This window comes from Leucopleurus acutus (assembly GCF_964270905.1).
Source record: "Leucopleurus acutus genome assembly, chromosome: 4".
Lineage (NCBI taxonomy): Eukaryota > Metazoa > Chordata > Mammalia > Artiodactyla > Delphinidae > Leucopleurus > Leucopleurus acutus.
The window spans coordinates 131749649-131769117 of NC_139146.1; the positions used below are offsets into that span (position 1 = coordinate 131749649).

Here is a 19469-nt window from a genome sequence, read left to right on the forward strand (position 1 = left end):
AAGGAAAAATTAAGTAAGCAGTTCTTTCTTATTTACAAAACAGCAGTAGACCCACGGACATAGAAAACAAACTTATGGTTACCAAAGGGGGAAGGGCAGGGGAGGGATAAATTAGGAGTTTGGGATTAACAACACACTACCATATATAAAATAGATAACCAACAAGGACCTACTGTGTAGCACAGAGAACTCTACTCAATATTTTGCAATAACCTATAAGGGAAAAGAATCTGAAAAAAAAATAGATACAGATGTGTGTATAACTGAATCACTTTGCTGTACACCTGAAACTAACACAACATTGTAAATCAACTATACAGTACTTCAATAAAAAAAAATTGATAATAGTCCATCCCTCAAAAAAAAAAGGAGTTCTTCAAACTTAACTGTGTTAAATTATTTTAAGCAATTGTTCATAAAGATCCCATTTCTTCCCTGAAGAACTTCAGATATTGTGACTAAAAGTTTAGACTTTGTCTGCTTTACTTGTAAGATGAGCAAATAATATATTCAAGAAGAAAACCAGTCCTTAAAAACGGAGTATTTCTTATGTACTCGTTAAAGAGTTGTCCGTAGATCTTGCTGGAGAATTTTTTTTATTAGCTACCTTTTCAAACCAATAGTTTTGTCTTTATATATGTTTTGTGCTCTCACCTAAACATTTAAGAACAGGCGTAAGTCGTTCATTCTGTCTTTCAGCAGACATTTATTGGTCATCTACTATGTGCCAAGCAATACTTTATTATGTCACTTTTGGTTTTGGTACAAGCGAAGTTGAGATTCTTTTTTTACTGAAGTATAGTTGATTTACAATGCTGTGTTAATTTCTGCTGTACAGCAAAGTGATTCAGTTGTACATATATATACCTTCTTTTTTAATATTCTTTTCCATTATGGTTTATCACAGGATATTGAATAGAGTTCCCTGTGCTATACAGTAGGACCTTGTTGTTTATCCATTCTATATATAATAGTTTGCATCTGCTAGCCCCAAACTCCCAGTCCTTCCCTCCCTGCCCCTTGGCACCCACAAGTCTGTTCTCTATGTCTGTGAGTCTGTTTCTGTTTCATAGATAAGTTCATCTGTGTCACATTTTAGATTCCACATATAAGTGATATCATATGATATTTGTCTTACTCTGTTTGGCTTACTTCACTTAGTATGACAATCTCTAGGTTCATCCATGTTGCTGCAAATGGCATTGTTTCATTCTTTTTTATGGCTGAGTAGTATTCCATTGCAAATATGTACCACATCTTCTTCACCCATTCATCTGTCGATGGAATGTCACATTTTTTAAAGTAAATCACAAGCTAAAAACTGTGTTCATTCAGAAAACATTAAATATGTACTATCTCTAAGATATCATGCAAGGTACAGGTATGAATATACTACTTTTCAAAAAAGAAAAGTCTATAATACGAAGATAACAAAGAAATGGTGATTATATACTTAAGTTCAAACCACAAAAAGTTTTTCAAAAATGACTTCTTCTTATCTATAATTCAAAATCTGTGTGCAGTATGTAATGTGCACCAATTAAGGGAACGTGCTCTAACAGAGAGATTCTCTGCTCTTCAGATTTTTGACCCACCAATCAAGCTACTGAGGAATCTGAGTCCTACCATGGAAAACCCAACAGGCTTATTTTCCCTGAGACAAGCATTTAAATGCATTTATTATATGTATTCTGTTAATGTCTTAGTGTTTGTTTTGAAACCCTGTGCTCCTTCCTAGACTATCCTATTAATTGCTTTAATAAATTGTACATAAAACTCTCATTCCTTCTCTGAAGACCAGGCACTAGTACAGAGAATCATGCTGTGATTATACATTGAGTCCCACACTGCAACCGCTTCCCCAGCCATGCACTCCTGAATCCATCTAATTTGAATACTGCTACCAACTGTACCCCAACACCTATGTCAGAAATGTGTGTTTTTCACTCAGGTGGTACTCAGTGAATATCTGTTGAATGAATGACAACTGAATAGGGGTTACCAGTGGACAGACCCAGCGTATGGGCAACATAAGCTATATCCACTACTGGAAAAGCAGTCTAAAATTTGTGTCATTTGGAGAGTAAAGTAGCGTGAATCTGTCTCATTTATTATTATACAACTGGAATTAAAAATATGTTTAATAAAGAGTGTTCACTGAGCAATTGGTTTGCTACTTGGATTCTACAAAACACATGTGGTAATGGCCCAGAGCTGGTCTAAGTAGCATTGTAGAAGTCTTTGTGTATAATTTTTGTTTCTCATTGTCCTCACCTTCTCTGAAAAGAATGGCTGACAACCTTTCCTTGTGATATCTGAGCCTTTAAGAGTGTTGTTTTATCTATTTTTATGACCAACCGTACACTTGTTAAGTGTAATTTTTGCTTTATGTAGCATAACAAATCTGTGATATGGTGCCCTGTGAATTAAAAAGATTGGACAAAAGACAAGAAATCTTTTAAAAACAAATATTCACATTAAATACCTTGGATAGGTAAGCCTTGTGGGGATTTTTCTTTAATGCAACAAAAGTGCACCGTTTCTGTTTTCAGAAATAGTTTCTCTCAGATCCTAGCTCATCTAGAACCATATTACATAAGTAAGGGCTTTGCTTGTAAGTTAGTATTTTACATCTTAGAGTCTTACTAAATCCTTTTTTGATCAATCTGATATTGAGCAGATCTATATTGATTTCTTCTACACTTGTTTATGGTATTTGTTTTGTTATATCTAGGATTAAAAGCCAAATTAACAAGTGTAATCAATTTTTTTAGTGATAAAGAAAGTCCCCTAGTACGCTTATACACATTCAGCTAGGGATAAAAAACTTAAGTGAAGATGTTGTAATAAATGGATCGATTTATTCAATCACTGAGCATAAAAACATTAGCTCTGGGAAAACGCTTTCCTCTAAGAGCTTTAGCTACTGAGTTTCTCTTGTGTTGCACCAAATGATTTGCATTTTTAGAGAAAGTTCATGTCTGCAGTGAGTTCCAGTGAAAACATGAATAAATTGCTTTTCTTCCCCTCTTTTTCTTACTTTATGAAGCTGAATCCATTAGGGGTTGAGTCAAAGTATAATGAAATAAAGTCAACAACGCACCTGATGGAAACCCTGGATTAGGTTCCTCATTGCCCAAGCCCAGTTGTCCTAGATTTCCTGTGAGCTTAGTGGTCTTCAGGGAGATCCCTGGGGCACGTGGCAATTTTTTTTAACTGCTATGTTAGAAACCATCTCTAGAAGACAAGAAAATAGACAAACGACAATTAAGGACTAGACAGGATTTTCATGGCAGTTCTCCACAAGGTCAGATAAATCCTCCTCCCCAAGCCTAACATAATACAGCTGCCTAAGAGGCTTTCCTGTTACCTTCCTTCTTTTGAATTCACTGGAGTGAGAGTGAGTATAGAAGTTATGAACATGGGCTTTGGATCCAAACTGACCTGGGTTTGCATCTCCACTGAGCCAGTTTTCACCTGTGTTATATTGAGCAAAAGTCAATCCCTTAGTGTGATAATGTCTAGTTGCATCCATGTTGCTGCATGTGTATAACTGAGTCACTTTGCTGTACAGCAGAGATTGCCACAGCATTGTAAATCAACTCTACTTCAATTAAAAAAAAAGTCAATCCCTTCAACCTTTGGTTTCCTTATCGTCACGTTAGGGAGGTTGAGCAGTTTAAAAAAAGAGGCTCCCATCCAAGCTAACCAGGCCCAACCCTGCTTAGCTTCTGAGATCAGGCACTTCCGGAATGTAAGAATGAAATAATGCCATTTGCAGCAACATGGATGGACCTAGAGATTATCATACTAAGTGAAGTAAATCAGACAGAGAAAAACAAATATCATATCACTTATATGTGGAATCTAAACTATGATACAAATGATCTTATTTACAAAAGAGAAACAGACTCACAGACATAGAAAACAAACTTATGGTTACCAAAGGGGAAAGGGGGTGGGGGAGGGAAAAATTAGAGGTATGGGATTAGCAGATACAAACTACTATATATAATATAGATTAAAAGACAAGGTCCTAATGTATAGCACAAGGAACTATATTTAATGTCTTGTACTAACCTATAATGAAAAAGAATATGAAAAAGAATATATACATGTATGTATGTATGCACAACTGAATCACTTTTGCTGTACACCAGAAACTAGCACAATACTATATATACTTCAATAAAGTATGTATGACAATAGTTAGGATATGAAATTTTTTTAATTTAAAAAATGTTTTAAAGTTCTATCACATTCCCTCATACAAAATACACTCTCAATCCATGGAAATGAATTTAATTTTTACTCATGATCTGAATGTTGCAACTGAACAAAAGACAAGCTATCCTTCCTCTTTTTACCAAACAGGCTATTTTGCTCCTACCTTAAATAGTAGGTATAAATAAGAGGAAGGTTATACAAAACAAAGGGTCTCAAACTTTAGTGAGCAAACAGATGACCTTGGTGTTCTTTTAAAATGCAGATTCTGATTTACTAGGTCTAGAGTGGGGTCTGAGACTTAGGGCGTTTTTTGGGGGGAAGGGGAGATGTTTCAGGAAAGAGGGTACTCTGATTTTGGTTATTCCATCTTGACTAGAAAAACTGCAGAATTTGTAATGTGGCATTAATTGGAGAAATTTTAAAAACTGTATGAAGACATCAACACTATATTTATCTTAAGAAAGTATTCAGTGTCTGAACAGACTGACAGATGTGAATAAGATACTCTCATTAAAAGTTTAGATACCTTGAAAAAGAAACTCAGAATAATTCTGTGTCAATGTGATCTCTTCAATGCTTCATCCAAGTCTGGCTCCATTCTATTTAAGATAATGATGCTTAAGGGAGGGGAAAGAACCTATAATTTTGAGTTCAAATATACTTCTGATCCTTGTACAAATTTTAATAGGCTTCATATATGAACAAGAACCTTTGAAAAGGGAATTGCTGTATACCAGAACCTGTAATATGAAAGGTCACATGTCAGTTTTTGACACTTAAGAGAGTCTACCCAAACTTGATGTGTTCTGCCTTAAAAGTGTTTATATCTTGACTCTTATACTCATCAGATATAGAATAACCACATCATTACTTCTGCTTCAAAACACAGTTGGAAGAAATTACCTTTTTGTTTGTTAACAGAAAATAGGAAAGTATTACTAATAAAACTTGTATGGTTTTGGTTTTTTGGGTTGTTTTGGTTGGCTTTGGTGGTGGTTTTTGTTTTGTTTGTTTTTATGGGAAAGTGGGATTAACTCTGTAATCTCAGTCTTCGGTTCATAGAGTTTTTATAGACTGTAAATGAGAAGTACCATGAATGACAAACCAGTATTATAAAAAAAAACACAAAAAAACAGGGGGGCAAGGAGGAGAAAAAGAGAAAGGGGAAAGAAAGACAAGGAAAAGAGAAATATCAAATCATATACTAGCATCAAGTATGTTGACATTTAAACCATGCTTCACATGACCAAACTGGTGACATTTGCACTTTGTGATTATTATATGCAATTTGACACCACACACACACACACACACACCACACACAAGATCCATTCTCCCACTTTGCTCTGTGTCCCAGGAGACTGATTTCAGACTGCATCTCACAGGTTAACTTGCCTGCTGTCTTCCTGGTTTGGATTTATATAAAGGGAGTCATCAGCAGGGGATGGGAGGTTAGGAGGTGGAAAGATCAGGAATTATTCCTTAGGCCCTGACTTCAGCTGAGTTCTGACAGCTGTGACACTACAACCGCTGCTTCTAGGTTCAGTTGGGTGAGCACTATTCTAAACTTCCATCCCTCACTCAGGGTCCAATAACGCCATCCAGTCCCCCTTTACCTTCAGCTTGGGGAAGATAATGGCATAGCATCCCTCCACTGGCAGTCACTGGGTGCCTCAGGATCTCTTGTCATTCTAGCCCTGCCCTCATCTCTTAATAGCCCCTCCTTAACATCTCTTCAAAATCCCAGTTGAATGTGCCATCTGCTTCCTCCTGACTGATACGCAAGGCCTTCTCTATTGTGAGTAACAAGTGGGGTGGCTAAAGGCAAGCAAGTACAAGAAACATTAGGAACCTTCCACTTGCTAAAAAGTTCAGTTGATGAGAGAACAGTGCCAATGAGGCCATAATGTGTATCTGGCTGTGCTCCAGGCTCACAGGCTATATCCCTGACCAGCCATTTTACACACCATCAGTTACAAGGAGGACCATGCCAAAAGGGACACGGGAGTCTGTGCCAATCCTACTTCTGGGAACATAATTCAAAGACGAGCTGTTCAATTGAGATAGCTTCAAAATCATCTTTGTTCCCAAAGAACAGCTTTTGTGATTCTAGTGAAAATTTTATACAGGCTATTTGAAATAATAAAACCATCCCTGTCAATATCTTTATCAAAAATATACTTTCATTTTGTTACTTTGTCATTAATTCCTAATGACATAGGTTAAAGGTCAAGGTTATCAAAATATGCCTTATATTGGCAATTGGACTCGGGACTTATAAGAATATATATTCAACTTGTTTCTTTAAAATTTTCCAACTGTTGTGATTAAATGAATGAAACTACATAACACTGTCTAGAAGATAAGCAGTTAAATTTTAATTTATTTAAAGTGATTTTCTGATTATCAAGTATACATGACAAATTTTCAGTGTATATACTCTGTTCTCCTCAGTACAGTTACCTTCTAAAACCACATTGTAATAGGCCATTGTAGATATAGCACTGTATTAATATTGATATACTGGGCTTACTTCCATGGTGTTAATTTTATGTGATTTGAATACATGGGAGAGGGGGAGCGACTTCTGTCTTTTTTTTGGAAATCAGTCTCTGAGACTGTCTACTATGAGCATGAAAAAGAACTATTTCTACTAAAATTGAATTGTGCTGTAATACTAAAGCAAAATATAATCTCCTCACTAATAATGGCGTAATGCTAAGATCACCCATAAGATACGAGCAGTTTTCATACATGGTATTCTTAATCATTTTCATGAAACACAACCTGAATTTTATTTGTTAACAAAGGCTTTTGAGACATTTTGATAAGGTCAACAGAAAGCAGTCTTTTAACATTAGGTGATCAACTTTGTGACAATAGCAGGACCGGCAGACCTAATGGAATAATAGCCTGCAGGGTCCAGCTAAATATAATATACAAACGTAATCAACCCTATGATGACTATTCAGAAGTAATCCCTTTAGCTTTGAACTGCAACACATATTTCAACAAAGCAAAAACCTTTTGAAGAAATTCTCTGCAGACCACACTGATACAATACATCCTTCATATCCTGCTCTACGTGTTTGCTGCTTATAGTGAGTTTTAAATTTAAGGTAATGACTGTTGTATATTCATGTGAGCATACAACAATACTTTTGATTTGTTGTGGAAAGGTTGAATCCATTACCAGGGGTCTAGTCTATAAACTCTGACACAACCTTTATGTATGAGTTATTATTTACCTTTTTCTAGTAAGGCCACTAAAAATGTTTTGCATGACGAAATGATAAAAATTCATTCACCTTTTCAGTCACAAAACTACCAGGTAGCATCTCTCCCATTTCAACTTATACTCCCCTATAGATAACATTTTTTTAATCTCATTTATATGTAGTACTGTATTATATGAAAATTATATGCCATTGTTTTCAAGTAAAGGAATGGGTTTGTAGGTTTATTGCAATTCAGCATCGTTGACTTATTCTATTGCTCTTTGGTACAAGGTAGCCTAATATGTGGTAAACTGAGATCCTTTTGTTGCCCACTTGGGGGAATCTACCCTTTGAGAGTCTTTACTATTAGCAACAGGGAAATGCCTATTTCTATTGAAATGGTAGACGGTGTAAGCAAATACCAAACTCTCAGCTTTGCACTGGTTCTGGTCTCCCTTGCTGGAGTGATGTGGGTCCTAATCTTCCAGCTTCCTTGAAGATCAAACATCTCAAATCATACCCTAAGAACAGACCCACAACAGGAAACCTAGGTTAGGAATCAAAATGAGTGCTTTTCCAAGATGGAACCAAGAGTTAACAATCCCATGATGCTCACCTTGTTGCAAATGAACAGAAGTCTCAGAAAACCTGAATGATAACTTCAAATGTTCCCCTGTATAAATTAACCTTTGCTAAGGTTTCCTAACTCAGCAAGTATCAATGTCTTTTTTTTAAACTAGCAATTGTGGCCCAAGTTGAGTAAGAGTAGCTGCAGATGTAGCTATTCTTCTCAGAGAATCTACATGAAAACTATTCCACAATAAAAATCACCTTTGCTGAGCATCTGAGGAATGAATGCTAAACAATTATTTGAGACCAACCAGGCATAATTTCAAACTTGGAAAATCCAGGAACAATTTCTCCAATTTAAAAAATATTGTTACATCCTGCCAAACCAAAGAGAATGCTGAGTTTAAGACATTAGATAGTATAAAACAGGCATTAGGATGTCAGGATGGTTCTCTGTATTGCGGTGCAATCAAAATATTAAACTGAGAAGCCCAGCATAGTTCTTTACTTCAAAAGGTGATGGAATATATCAGTTAAAGTAAAGGCTAAGCTACTATTACAAAGAGTCCCAAAAGTACAGTAGCTTAAGAATATAGAAGTTTGTTTCTTCCTTAATCCTGAAGTGAGCTGTCTACATTTACAAGGTAGTCCCACAGGCATTCAGGGGACCATGACCTTCTGTCTTATTGTTCCACCATCCCCCAGGGCAGGGTTTCTCAATATAGCACTATAAAAATTTTGAGCTGGATGATTTTTTTTGTTGGAGAGAAGGGTGGGGAATGGCTGTCATGAGCATTGTAGGATATTAAGCAGCATTCCTGGTCTCTACCCACTAGATGCCAGTAGCACTTCCACCGACCAGTTTTGATGACAAAAATATCTCCAGATATTTCCAAATCTGCCCTGTGGAGCAAAATCATCCCAGTTGAGAACCATTAACTTGGATGTTGTTATTGTCTGCATGGTTGAAACTGAATCATAAATTTCCACATTCAAGATTGAGGAAAATGGGAAGTTTAAGGAGAAATGAATGCCCAATGCCTAATGCTCAGGCCCAGAAGCAGTATGTATCATTCTGTCCACATTCATTGATGAGAACTTACTCATGTGTCTTCAACAAAATATGTATATGTTGATTGGGAAGATTTAGTAGAGTGCAAAAAAACTGATAAGTGAAAGACAGAAGGAATTACTAGAGCTGTGTCTTGTGTAGGCAAGAGAGGATGAGATCTAGTGAAGACCTAGAGGGGTTGACCTTAGATGGGAGTATGGGAGACATGAAGCATATAGAACAGAAACAAGTAATTAACTCTTGGCACAGCTTGTGGAAGCTTTTTCCTACTATGTTATATTTCCTCTATGAAACTGGAAAATAAATCATCAGCTGAGAATGATAATGAATATAGAGAGTTGGAGATTTGAGAAAATGGAAGAAAGAGTAAATGTCATCTAGGAGAGTGGAAGAATGAATGGACTAGGAACATTTAATAGGATGGCCTGAAAGTATTGAGTTCCCCCTAATGTCGGTGACCATGAATTTAAAGTGAGACCCACTTGTATGTTTTTCCAGCCACACAGAGCCTTACACTGTGGAAGAGGAATAGGAAGAGAGTTGGATTTAACTGGGATTATAGTTTTGTCAAGTGAATATAACAAAGTGAGAAAAAAAGGGTAAGGAAGTCAGCCTATATGCAAGAGGGTGAATGACCATGGAGTTTAAATGGTACAAAGAAGGGAAAGAAGAAATCCAAACAGGGAGGAACAATGAAAAGATAGTAGAATTGGAAGTCCCAGTGGGGTTGAAGAATTGCTAGTGGTGGGGTAATAGAGGGAGTGATCCAGAAAAAATAAAAGCTGGCAGTCTACTAGTTGAATGCAGAAAACTGAGTTTGAGGGGGGCTTGCAATTACAGGTAATGAAAAAGTCTGAGAATAAGCATGGGAATTAATGGCTATGGTAAGGTAAAGGACAAGATCTAAAAGAACAGAGCTCAAGGAATTGAGACCCAGGGTGAAAGAATCTTCTAAACATACATTTAAATTGCTAAATTAAGAAAGTAGTGGGAAATTGACAATGAGCCAATGATGAAATGAACTGAGAACAATCCAGTTGCAGGTAGATCACAGCAATAGTTGATTATATAAACTGATGATGTGAGTTTTAGGAAGGAAAGAAGGGAGGGCAAATACACTGAAAGAGAACAATAAGGAGGAGGACACCTGTCCATCTCCAAGTACCATGGTAAGAGGACTGATGAAAAGAAAAACAAGAAGGGCTTCTGGTCTGGCAGTATCCTCAGAGGACAGCCAAGATTCTGTCAGAGCAAGAAAGTAGAAGGAATTTCGGAAAATAAAGTGAGAATATAGGGGAAATGTTTCAGGAGTTGTGGGATATGAGGACAAAATATGAAATATGCAGAACTTTATGAAAAGTAGAATGCAGGAAATGAAACGGGACCTGGACACTGAGGCCTGTTATAAGCAAGGATAAAGGGCATCTTATTAGATAAGTGCATTCAAGTCAAAAGTAGAAGGGTAGGAGACCTTCAAGATGGCGGAAGAGGAAGATGTGGAGATCACCTTCCTCCACACAAATACGTCAGAAATACATCTACACGTGGAACAACTCTTACAGAACGCCTACTGAATGCTGACAGAAGACCTCAGACCTCCCAAAAGGCAAGAAACTCACCACGTACCTGGATAGGGCAAAAGAAAAAACAGGGACGGGACCTGCACCACTGGGAGAGAGCTGTGAAGGAAGAAAAGTTTCCACACACTAGGAAAGCCCTTCACTGGTGGAGATGGGGGATGGCGGCGGGGGGAAGCTTCAGAGCCACAGAGGAGAGTGCAGCAACAGGGGTGCAGAGGGCAAAGTGGAGAGATGCCCACACAGAGGATTGTTACCAACCAGATCTCACCAGCCTGAGAGGCTTGTTTGCTCACCTGCCGGAGGGGTGAGGGCTGGGAGCTGAGGCTCAGGCTTCAGAGGTCGGATCCCAGGTAGAGGACTGGGGTTGGCTGTGTGAACACAGCCTGAAAGGGGATAGTGCGCCACAGCTAGCTGGGAGGGAGTCTGGGAAAAAGTCTGGAACTGCCTAAGAGGCAAGAGACCATTGTTGCGTGGTGCGCGAGGAGAGGGGATTCGGAACACCACCTAAACAAGCTCCAGAGACTGGCGCTAGCCACGGGTATCAGCGTGGACTCTGGAGATGGGCATGAGATGCTAAGGCTGCTGCTGCAGCCACCAAGAATCCTGTGTGCGAGCACAGGTCACTATCCACACCTCACCTCCCGGGAGCCTGTGCAGCCCACCACTGCCAGGGTCCCATGATCCAGGGACAACTGCCCCAGGAGAACACATGCCATGCCTCAGACTGTTGCAATGGCATGCAGACCTCTGCCACAGCAGGCTCTCCCCGCATTCTGTACCCCTCCCTCCCCCCAGCCTGAGTGAGCCAGAGCCCCCTAATCAGCTGCTCCTTTAACCCCGTCCTGTCTGAGCAAAGAACAGACGCCCTCAGGTGACCTACATGCAGAGGCAGGGCCAAATCCAAAGCTGAACCCCAGGAGCTGTGCAAACAAAGAAGAGAAAGGGAAATCTCTCCCAGCAGCCTCAGGAGTAACGGATTAAATCTCCACAATCAACTTGATGTACCCTGCATCTGTGGAATACCTGAGTAGACAACGAATCATCCCAAAATTGAGGTGGTGGACTTTGGGAACAACGATATATGTATTTTTTTCCTTTTTCTCTTTTTGTGAGTGTGTATGTGTATGCTTCTGTGTGTGATTTTGTCTGTATAGCTTTGCTATTACCATTAGTCCTAGGATTCTGTCTGTCTTTTTTTTTTGTTTTTGGATAGTTTTGTGGTTTTTTTAGTATACTTTTTAGTGCTTGTTATCATTGCTGGATTTGTTTTTTGGTTTAGTTGCTCTCTTCTTTCTCTCTTTCCTTTTTTTCTTTTTAAAATTAATTTAAATTTTTTTTAATTTTTAATAATTATTTTTTATTTTAATATCTTTTATTTTATTTTTCCTTTCTTTCTTTTTTCTCCCTTTTATTCTGAACCATGTGGCTGACAGGGTCTTGGTGCTCCGGCTGATGTCAGGCCTGTGCCTCTGAGGTGGGAGCACTGAGGTCAGGAAATGGGTCCACCAGAGACCTCCCAGCTCCACGTAACATCAAATGGCAAAAGTGCTCCCAGAAATCTCCATCTCAATGCTAAGACCCAGCTCCACTCAATGACCAGCATCCTCCAGGGCTGGACACCATATGCCAAACAACTAGCAAGACAAGAACACAACCCCACCCATTAGCAGAGAGACTGTCTAAAATCATAATAAGTTCACAGACACCCCAAAACACACCACCAGACGTGGTCCTACCCACCAGAAAGACAAGATCCAGTCTCATCCACCAGAATGAAGGCACTAGTCCCATCCACCAGGAAGCCTACACAACCCACTGAAACAACCTTAGTCACTGGGAGCAGACACCAAAAACAATGGGAAATACAAACCTTCAGCCTGCATAAAGGAGACCCCAAACACAGTAAATTAAGCAAAATGAGAAGACAAAGAAACACAGCACATGAAGGAGCAAGATAAAAATCCACCAGAACAAAGAAATAAAGAGTAAATAGTCAGTCTACCTGAAAAAGAATTCAGAGTAATGACAGTAAAGGTGCTCCAAAATCTTGATAAGAGAATGGAAAAACTACAAGAAATGTTTAACAAGGACCTAGAAGAACTAAAGAGCAAACAAACAATGTTGAACAACAGAATAAATGAAATTAAAAATTCTCTAGAAGGAATCAATAGCAGAATAACTGAGGCAGAAAAACGGACACGTGACCTGGAAGATAAAATAGTGGAAATAACTACTGCAGAGCACAATAAAGAAAAAAGAATGGAGGACAGTCTCAGAGACTTCTGGGACAACATTAAACACATCAACATTCACATTATAGGGGTCCCAGAGGAAGAAGAGGAAAAGAAAGGGACTGAGAAAATATTTGAAGAGATTAGAGTTGAAAACTTCCCTAATATGGGAAAGGAAATAGTCAATCAAGTCCAGGTAGCACAAAGAGTCCCATACAGGATAAATCCAAGGAGAAACACACCAAGACATATATTAATCAAACTATCAAAAATTAAATGCAGGGCTTCCCTGGTGGCGCAGTGGTTGAGAGTCTGCCTGCCGATGCAGGGGACACGGGTTCGTGCCCCGGTCCGGGAAGATCCCACATGCTGCGGAGCGGCTAGGCCCGTGAACCATGGCCACTGAGCCTGCGTGTCTGGGGCATGTGCTCTGCAATGGGAGAGGCCACAACAGTGAGAGGGCCATGTACCGCAAAAAAAGAAAAAAAAATTAAATGCAAAAAACAAATATTAAAAGCAGCAAGGGATAAAAAACAAATAATACATAAGGGAATCTCCATAAGATTAACAGCTGATCTTTCAACAGAAACTCTGCAAGCCAGAAGGGAGTGGCAGGATATATTTAAAGAGATGAAGGAGAAAAACCTAAAACCAAGATTACTCTACCCAGCAAGGATCACATTCAGATTTAAGAGAAAAATTAAAACTTTTACAGACAAGCAAAAGCTAAGAGAATTCAGCACCACCAAACCAGCTTTACGACAAATGCTAAAGGAACTTCTCTAGGCAGGAATCACAAGAGAAGGAAAAGTTCTACAATAACAAACCCAAAACAATTAAGAAAATTGTAATAGGCACACACATATCAATAATTACCTTAAATGTAAATGGATTAAATCCTCCAACCAAAAGACATAGACTGGCTTGAATCAATACAGAAACAAGACCTGTATGTATGCTCTCTACAGGAGACCCACTTCAGACCTAGGGACACAAACAGACTGAAAGTGAGAGGATGGAAAAACATATTCCATGCAAATGGAAATCGAAAGAAACCTGGAGTAGCAATTCTTGTATCAGGCAAAATAGACTTTAAAGACTATTTCAAGAGATAATGAAGGACACTACACAATGATCAAGGGATCAATCCAAGAGGAAGATATAACAATTGTAAATATTTATGCACCCAACATAGGAGCACCTGAATATATAAGGTAAGTGCTAACAGCCATAAAAGGGGAAATAGACAGTAACACAATAGTAGTAGGGGACTTTAACACCCCACTTTCACCAATGGACAGATCATTCAAAATGAAAATAAATGTGGAAACACAAGCTTTAAATGACACATTAAACAAGATGGAATTAATTGATATTTGGAAGACATTTCATCTAAAAACAACAGAATACACTTTCTTCTCAAGTGCTCAAGGAACATTGTCCAGGATAGATCATATCTTGGGTCACAAATCAAGCCTTGGTATATTTAAGAAAATTGAAATTGTATCAAGTATCTTTTCTGATCACAACACTGTGACACTAGATATCAACAACAGGAAAAAATATGGAAAAAATACAAACACAAGGACGCTAAACCATACACTACTTAATAATCAAGAGATTATTGAAGAAATCAAAGAGGAAATCAAAAAGGCCTATAAACAAATGACAATGAAAACACGGTGACACAAAACCTATTGGATGCAGCAAAAGCAGTTCTAAGAGGGAAGTTTATAGCAATAAAATCCTACCTCAAGAAGCAAGAAACATCTCAAATAAACAACCTAAACTTACACCTAAAGTAATTAGAGAAAGAAGAACAAAAACCCCAAAGTTAGCAGAAGGAAAGAAATCATAAAGATCAGATCAGAAGTAAATGAAAAAGAAATGAAGGAAATGATAGCAAAGATCAATAAAACTAGAAGCTGGTTCTCTGAGAAGATAAACAAAATAGATAAACCATTAGCCAGATTCATAAAGAAAAGAAGGGAGAAGGCTCAAATCAATAGAATTAGAAACGAAAAAGGAGAAGTAAAAGCTGACACTGCAGACATACAAAGGATCATGAGATATTACTACAAGCAACTCTATGTCAATAAAATGGACCACCTGGAAGAAATGGACAAATTTTTAGAAAAGCACAACCTTCCAAGACTGAACCAGGAAGAAATAGAAAATATGAAAAGACCAATCACAAGCACTGAAATTGAGACTGTGATTAAAAATCTTCCAAAAACCAAAAGCCCAGGACCACACAGCCTCGCTGGCAAATTCTATCAAACATTTGAGAAGAGCTAACACCTATCCTTCTCAAACTCTTCCAAAATAGAGCTGACGTAGGAACACTCCCAAACTCATTCTATAAGACCACCATCACCCTGATACCAAAACCAGACAAAGATGTCACAAAGAAAGAAAAGTACAGGGCAATATCTGTGATGAAATTAGATGCAAAAATCCTCAACAAAATACTAGCAAACAGAATCCAACAGCACATTACAAGGATCGTACACCATGATCAAGTGGGGTTTATCCCAGGAATTCAAGGATTCTTCAATATATGCAAATCAATCAATGTGATACACCATATTAACAAACTGAAGCATAAAAACCATATGATCATCTTAATGGATTCAGAAAATGCTTTTGACAAAATTCAGCACTCATTTGTGATAAAAAGCCTCCAGAAAGTAGGCATAGAAGGAACTTACCTCAACATAATAAAGGCCATATACGACAGACCCACAGCCAACATCATTCTCAATGGTGGAAAACTGAAACCATTTCCACAAAGATCAGGAACAAGACAAGGTTGCCCACTCTCACTGCTATTATTCAACATAGTTTTGGAAGTTTTAGCCACAGCAATCAGAGAAGAAAAAGAAAAAATAGGAATCAAAATCAGAAAGGAAGTAAAACTGTCACTGTTTGCAGATGACATGATCCTATATGTAGAGAATCCTAAAGATGCTACCAAAAAATTACTAGAGCTAATCAATGAGTTTGGTAAAGTAGCAGGATACAAAATTTATGCACAGAAATCTCTTGCATTCCTATGCACTAATGATGCAATATCTGAAAGAGAAGTTAAGGAAACACTCCCATTTACCATTGCAACAAAAAGAATAAAATTCCTAGGAATAAACCTACCTAAGGAGACAAAAGACCTTTATGCAAAGAACTATAAGACACTGATGAAAGAAATTAAAGATGATACAAACAGATGGAGAGATATACTATGTTCTTGGATTGGAAGAATCAACATTGTGAAAATGACTATTCTACCTGAGCAATCTACAGATTCCATGCAATCCCTGTCAAATTACTGATGGCATTTTCCACAGAACTAGAACAGAAAATTTCACAATTTGTATGGAAACACAAAAGACCCTCAATAACTAAACCAATCTTGAGAAACCAAAACGGAGCTGGAGGAATCAGACTCCCTGACTTCAGACTATACTACAAAACTACAGTAATCAAGACTGTATGGTCCTGGCATAAAAACAGAAAGATAGATCAATGGAACAGGATAGAAAGCCCAGAGATAAACCCACACACATGTGGTCACCTTATTTTTGATAAAAGAGGCAAGAATATACAATGGAGAAAAGACAGCCTCTTCAATAAGTGGTTCTGGGAAAACTGGACAGCTACAGGTAGAAGAATGACATTAGAACACTCCATAACACTATACACAAAAAGAAACTGAAAATGGATTAAAGACCTAAATGTTAGGCCAGACATTAGAAAACTCTTAGAGGAAAACACAGGCAGAACTCTCTATGATATAAATCACAGCAAGTTTCTTTTTGACCCACCTCCTAGAGAAATGGAAGTAAAAACAAAAATAGACACATGGGACGCAATGAAACAAAAGCTTTTGCACAGCAAAGGAAAACATAAACAAGACAAAAAGACAACCCTCAGAATGGGAGAAAATATTTTCAAATGAAGCAACTGACAAAACATTAATCTCCAAAATTTACAAGCAGCACAGGCAGCTCAATATCTAAAAAACAAAAACCCAATCCAAAAATGGGCAGAAGACCTAAATAGACATTTCTCCAAAGAAGATATACAGATTGCCAACAAACACATGAAAGATTGCTCAACATCACTAATCATTAGAGAAATGCAAATCAAAACTACAGTGAGGTATCACCTCACACAGGTCAGAATGGCCATCTTCAAAAAATCTACAAACAATAAATGCTGGAGTGGGTGTGGAGAAAAGGGAACCCTCTTGCACTCTTGGTGGTAGTGTAAATTGATACAGCCACTATGGAGAACTTTATGGAGGGTCCTTAGAAAACTAAAAATAGAACTACCATATGACCCAGCAATCCCACTACTGGGCATATTCCCTGAGAAAACCATAATTCAAAGACACTTATGTACCAAATTGTCATTGCAGCTCTAATTACAATAGGCAGGACATGGAAGCAACCTCAATGTCCATCGATAGATGAATGGATAAAGAAGATGTGGCCCATATATACAATGGAATATTACTCAGCCATAAAAAGAAATGAAATTGAGTTATTTGTAATGAGGTGGATGGACTTAGAGTCTGTCATACAGAGTACAATAAGTCAGAAAGAGAAAAACAAATACCAAATGCTAATACATATATATGGAATCTAAAAAAAAAAAAGTGGTGATGAAGAACCTAGGAGCAGGACAGGAATTAAGATGCAGATGTACAGAATCGACTTTAGGACATGGGGAGGAGGAAGGGTAACCCTGGGATGAAGTGTGAGAGTGGCATGAACTTATATATACTACCAAATGTAAAATAGATAGCTAGTGGGAAGCAGCCACATAGCACAGGGAGATCAGCTCAGTGCTTTGTGACCACCTAGAGGGGTGGGATAGGGAGAGTGGGAGGGAGATACAAGAGGGAGGAGATATGGGGATATATGTATATGTACAGCTGATTCACTTTGTTATAAAGCAGAAACTAACACACCATTATAAAGCAATTACACTTCAATAAAAATGTTAAAAAAAAGTAGAAGGGCAGATATGAAAGTTAAGTAATAAATTAATATTTCTGTTTATGTCTAAATTTCCCATATCATATTTGATTATTTGGTTACTTTATATTGCTCTCTAAATTAATTGTCCTTCAGAGTTTTGCTTTAACAAGTCATCTTATCCCCAAACAGTGGCTGTTCCATTTGCCATTTCATATATCACAAGAATTCTGTGGGTTAGGAATTCGAACCTGGCTTGGCTAGACATCCATTTAGGTTACCCAATGATAATACTCAACAGACAGATGGGTTGATCTGAAGGATCCAAGAAAGTTTTACTCACATAGTGGAGCTTTGGCAGGATAGCTAGAAGGCTGGGCTCAGCTGGGACTGTCAACAGGAGCATCTGTACATGGTCTCACCAGGATGATAATCTCAGGATGGTAAGACTTCTTATATGGTGACTGGCTTCCTCCAAAGCAAATATCCTAAGAGAACCAGGTGGAAGCAGCACAGCCTTTTCTTATCTAGGTTTGGAAGTCATGCAGTCACTTCCTCCACATTCTGTTGATTACAAAATAGTACTATGCCTAGCCCAGTTTCAAGAGGAGGGCAATTGGATTCCACCTCTTGAAGGGGAAGTGGCAAGAACATACTTTTGAGGAACGTGTAGAGTGGGAGATATCATTGTGGCCATCTTTGACCGATATAATCTGCACTGGTGGTACAAGTTATACATAAACTTTTGTCATACAGGTGATAAGGGTAGAGACCCCTGAAAAGAGATTCCCACGTTCAAACTCAAAAGAACTGTAAATTCTATTTGTGATAAGACATTAAATGTATACATCTTTTTTCTTTTAGAAGAGTCTAGAAGATCCACAATGGAAAGTTTATATCAAACCTCAGAGTTTTCAGAAGAGGACCTCAGTGGGTATGATAAATCTAGTTAAACTTTCTATTAAGTATCCACATTATGCAAGATACTAAGTATAATGTAATTCTCCAAACACAAAAAAGTAACTTCATCTAACACTTGATAAGCTAATACTGAAACACTGGTTAAAAAAAAAAAAAGAAAGAAAGAAATCATAGAGGTACTTTTAAATAATACATAAGGTTAAGTACTTTTAAGCTACATCTAAAAATTACAGAATACAAAATCCAGTCGACCCTTGAACAACATGGAGGTTAGGGATGCCAACCCTCCCCACAGTCAAAAATATGCATATAACCTATAGTCAGCCCTCCGTATACATATTTTTCTCCATATCCTTGGCTCTGAATTTGCAGATTCAACCAGCCACTGATTGTATAGTACTGTAGTATTTACTATTGAAAAAAGTCTGCATATAAGTGGACTCCCACAGTTCAAGACCATGTTATTCAAGGCCAATTGCAATATCTTAAAAGCAAGGTTTTGGGGTTTTTGTGTTTTTTTTTTTTTTTGCTTTCTAGTCCAATGTAAAGTTTAATTTTATAATTTATTTTATTTCAGATTTCCAGATAATTAAAAAAAATGAGACTTAAACCAACTTTTGACTCAACAACAAATCAAGAAGTAACTTATCATATCACTTCAGTCTTTGATA

General features: G+C 37.8%; 1 protein-coding gene across 1 annotated transcript in view; it reads left to right on the top strand.

Annotated features, from left to right (window-relative positions):
* Positions 1 to 19122, top strand: part of TTC29 (tetratricopeptide repeat domain 29) — a gene marked incomplete at its 5' end in the record, with an annotated part of 250735 nt that extends 231613 nt beyond the window's left edge. The window contains one exon of the mRNA XM_082838588.1: positions 18742 to 19122. Coding sequence (XP_082694714.1) covers positions 18742 to 18830 — 89 coding nt within the window. The 3' untranslated portion in view covers positions 18831 to 19122. The remainder of the gene's footprint in view (positions 1 to 18741) is intronic.
* Between the last annotated feature and the right edge of the window lie 347 nt (positions 19123 to 19469).